The sequence below is a fragment of the Homalodisca vitripennis genome, chromosome 3 (genome assembly GCF_021130785.1).
Source record: "Homalodisca vitripennis isolate AUS2020 chromosome 3, UT_GWSS_2.1, whole genome shotgun sequence".
Classification (NCBI taxonomy): Eukaryota; Metazoa; Arthropoda; class Insecta; order Hemiptera; family Cicadellidae; genus Homalodisca; species Homalodisca vitripennis.
Window position 1 is genome coordinate 151665390 of NC_060209.1, and position 4614 is coordinate 151670003.

At 38.8% G+C, this 4614-nt stretch overlaps 1 protein-coding gene across 1 annotated transcript; it reads left to right on the forward strand.

The window, feature by feature from the left end:
• The first annotated feature begins 1632 nt into the window (after window positions 1-1632).
• On the forward strand, window positions 1633-2451 carry LOC124358401. Its single transcript, XM_046810702.1, has one exon. It carries the CDS (start codon window positions 1633-1635, stop codon window positions 2449-2451), a length of 819 nt encoding a protein of 272 aa, XP_046666658.1.
• The last annotated feature ends 2163 nt before the right edge of the window (window positions 2452-4614 follow it).

Consider the following 4614-nt stretch of genomic DNA (forward strand, 5'->3'; position numbering starts at 1 on the left):
AAATCAACCACCACTGCTCTCCACAGTTTAGTGAGAGAGGTGGAGAATACCTTCGAAAAAAAGAAAGCCCTAGTCAGCGTCTTTATGGACATTGAAGGAGCTTTCGACCGAGTAGCATATCAATCCATGGAGACTGCGATGGAACGTTTTGGCGTTTCCCCAGATGTAGTCAAATGGATAGTAGCCCTCCTAAAAAGCAGACAGGTGAAAGCTAAGTACAGAGACGAATCTGCCGCGATCACGGCCCAAAGAGGCTGCCCCCAGGGGGGAGTCTTGTCTCCTCTCTTGTGGGCAATGGTAGTGGATGATCTCCTAAACAAAGCAGAGAAGAGGGGAATACGGCTACTATGTTATGCGGACGACCTAGTGCTTATGATTAAAGGAAAAAACAAAGGCAGGCTGGAACGCCTAATACAAACAGAACTTAACTTCATAAGTAACTGGTGTCATGGGGAAGGTCTGCGGATCAACCCATCAAAAACAAATATGATTACCTTTACCAGGAAAAGAAAATTCCAGCTAGCACAACCTGTCCTGGAGGGAATCTGCATTAACCAAGTGAAGTACCTGGGTTTAATCGTGGATGAAAAGCTCACTTGGAACTCCTATATTAGAAACAGGATATCCAAAGCAATAATGGCCCTTGGGCCTGTAAGAAACTTTTCGGATTTAAATGGGGACTTAAACCCAAAATGATATATTGGATTTACGATACCATAATAAAACAATTTTTTTGTTTTTTTTTTGCGTTGGGATATTGCGGTGGATTCAGAGATCCTCACACGTCAACCTGAGCTTATTGTGTGCCCCTTTGATGTTAGAGGGGTAAGCCTATCTTTGTGCCCTTAATTAGGCTAAGACGCTTTTCCCCGATACTAGCATCTGGTTCGTCGCCTGGTTGTTTATCACCGAAAAGAGCCCTTCTCCTTGCTCCCAGTCTCTCACAGTCCAGTATTATGTGTTTTGCAGTCTCTTCAGACTTATTGCAGAGTCTGCACTCCAAGTCCTCATTTCATAAACCTAGAGTGTTTAGGTGCTTCCTTAAGTGGCCGTGTCCAGTGATCAAGGCAATCACTAGCCTAACCTGATCCCTGCCCAGCCATCTGGTGAAGCCGGGGCTAGAGTCAGTAAGCAGTCTTTTGGCGAGTGCTTGTCCTTGGTGACTCTGCCACCGCCAGCGGTGTGTCTTCCTGGACCATTTGTTTATACTTTGGTAAGCAGCTGACTTGCTTATACCACAACTCGGTTCTGGACCAGTGTATGGCATGCTTGCTCCGCTTTTAATGAGTCAGACAGTTCAGTAATGAGTCAGACACGGAGCGGAACGGTTGTGTATCGCTGGTCTTATCAGTTGCGTTGCCTTATCTGTGTTCCTGTTTTGGACTGCTAAATATGCGATTTCTGCCATATGTATAATACTATTACTTTATAGTTTTTCAAAGTTGTTTTTTTACATTTAACAATATTTAACTTTGAAGAAATTATTATTTTATTTGCGTATTTTAGTTTCTTAACTTTTTTTTATCAACTAAAATGGCCGATTGTTCAAAGTGCTTGAAGTCCTTGAAAAATGTTAAAGTCAAATTATCCTGCGTTGAATGTAAAAATAATTTTCACGGAAAATGTGTGAATATGAGTAACGACGATGTCAGTTATTTGGTGGAGAACGATGAAGTGTGGAGATGTGACCCGTGTGCTCAGACACGCCGTAAGAGTATGGTCCTTGAGTCCAAGACCAGTGTGTCTTACGATGATGTTCTCAAGCTTGTGACAGAGATTAAAGATGACTTCAAGCGAGTTGAGACTAGCCTCGGCGGCTCTTTAAACGCCTGTCACGAGGAGATAGCCCAGATCAAGGATCTGGTCAACAAGCAGAGGGAGGAGTTGACAGCGTGGGCGAAGATTGCTGAAGATCTGAGGAGTGAGAATGCTTCCCTTCGCCGTCAGGTCTCAAGTCTGGAGGCCAGGATGGACGAGGCAGAGCAATACTCGCGGCGTAACACCCTTGAGATACATGGAATCCCAGTGGAGAAAGGTGAGAACGTGGTGAGTCTGGTGAAGATGGTGGGAAGGGCCCTCGACTACCCCGTGGAAGACGGCATGATCGACGCGTGTCATAGACTCCGCACGAGGGACGGCTCCGGGAAACCACCTGGAATCGTCGTGAAGATGGTTAGGAGGTTGGACGCTGAGGGTCTGCTGCAGAAGCGGAGGGTGAAGAGGAACCTCAACACACATGACCTAGGACATACTTCGAGACCTGCAGATGTGGTGTATGTGAATGAGAGCTTGGCTCCTGGTCGTCGCAAACTTCTCAATGCTGCGCGCCAAGTGAAGAAAGACAAGGCTTACACCTACCTCTGGATAAGAGGTGGCAAGATCCTAATGAGGAAGAATGCAGGCGACCGTGTGAAGGTGGTAACAACTATGGACGATCTGACAAACTTGTAAGTTTTCTTTTTACACTTCGTCACCTCCTTTTAGTTTTGTTATGTCAAATTTTGCAGTAGGTGAGTGCTAACAACTTGTTTAAGTTAGTAAAATTTCTTGTAATCTTAGTACCTAATACTTAAGCATTTTAAATGAATATTTTTATTTTGCCAATTAGGTTCTTAATTTTTAAATTTGTATTTTTTATTATTGTAAACACCTTTTTTTAACGGCTTATGTAATTTTTTAACACTATAAAGATATCGGGTATTGGTATTTTGTCATTTTAATTAGAAATTTATGAATTGTAGTGCAGATTTTTTCAGTATTATTATTACTACAATACATATTTTTATAGTTTTTAAAATTTAAACTTTGTGTGTAGTTTACCTGTTATCACAATAATAATTCTTAATTTATTTTTGACGTGACCCACTCATTAAAACTTGTTGTTCAGAATATAAGAAGCTTACGTCAAAACTTTGAATTGTTTATTATTGAGCTTAATCTAATGAAGGTAAAACCTGATTTCGTCATTTTAACAGAAGTATGGGTAATGAGTAATGAAGTTAGTTTTTATAAAATTGAGGGTTTTGATCTCTTTGCTCATTGTAATGACTCATATCGGTCAGGCGGTGTAATTGTGTACGTACGCTCGTGTTATCGATGTTATATTGCAGACACGTGTTCAGAGCTCCTATCAGCTGACTGCCTAAAATTATCCTGTCACTCTGATAACGTTGACTTTGTACTTCTTGCTGCATACAGGTTACATAGTTCATCAATAGAACAGTACCTTAATGATATTGAGCAGTTGATCATGTCGTGTCATGAGCAGAATATTATCTACACTGGAGACATTAATCTGGATATTTTATCTGATAACAGCACTGTCGATAAATACCGTGGTATGCTAGCAAGTCATGGTTTAGATTGTTTAGTATTCGAACCGACTAGAATAGTAGACTTAACTCAAACTTGTATAGATCATTGTTTTATCAGATTTAAAGTTAAGAAAAAACTAAAAATACAGTATAAATCCGAAGTGCAGCATTTGGGAATCTCAGACCATTCAATGATTATTTTGTCAATATTTTGTGATGAATCAGCAAATATGAGACAAATCAGGAATGATAGTTACTTTAAACTGAATTATAATAGTTTAGAAAATGAGCTAGGATTAGTGAATTGGAATCTAGTCTTCGAAGAGCAATCTGTTTCGAATGCTTTTAGTGTATTTATTAATATGTTGCAGGCTTCGATAGACAAATGTAAACAACATTATCCTATCACTCATTGTTCGAAAAATGTAAAAAATTCCGTTTGGATGACTGACAGATTGTTTAAAGGTGTTCAGAGGAAGCATAAACTATATAAACTTATGATAGCTAGACCACACGACGATAAGTTAAAAAAGTATTACAAATCGTTCAGAAATAAACTAAAAACAAATTTAAAAATGTGCAAAGAGGAATATTACCTGAAAACTTTTGAGGACTGTTCTGGGAGCTCTAGGGAACAGTGGAAAGTTGTAAATGATTTGATTGGGGAAGGACCAGTAAGAAAAGAAATTTTTGAAATTGAAACAGATGCTAAAGTGTTAACTGATAAGTTGCAAATAGTTAATGAGTTTAATAAATTCTTTTTGAATGTCCCAACGATATTAAGAAGCTCGATTGTTAATGTTGATGTTGAAGGTAATTTTGATGTATATTTCCCTCGGAAATATGCACAAAGTTCTATGTTCATGTTACCTACCTGTGAAAAAGAAGTTCAACAAGTACTAAGTAGTTTAAGCAATAATAAAGCACCTGGGCAGGACAATATAAATGGCTATCTTTTAAAACGAATTTCTAAACATATTGTGCCAGTTCTTTCATATCTTTTTAATAAAAGCATGGAAGAAGGAGAATTCCCGGCTTGCTTAAAGTTGGCTACAATTGTACCTCTATTCAAAAATGGTAGCAGAAAGCAAACCACTTGCTACAGGCCGATCTCATTGTTGTCTGTGTTTTCGAAACTGCTTGAGAAAATAATAAAGAAAAGGCTAATGAACTTTTTGAAAAAATATGAATACTTAAGTAAAAATCAGTTTGGGTTTAGAGAGGCATTAAGTACGGAAGATGCATTGATTACATTTTTAGAAGATATATATAATGGTTTGAACAAAGGTAAGAAATGTGC

Excerpts from the sequence above, each read along its gene's own strand:
- LOC124358401 (XM_046810702.1), top strand. The coding sequence starts at position 1,633 with ATGAGTAACGACGATGTCAGTTATTTGGTGGAGAACGATGAAGTGTGG.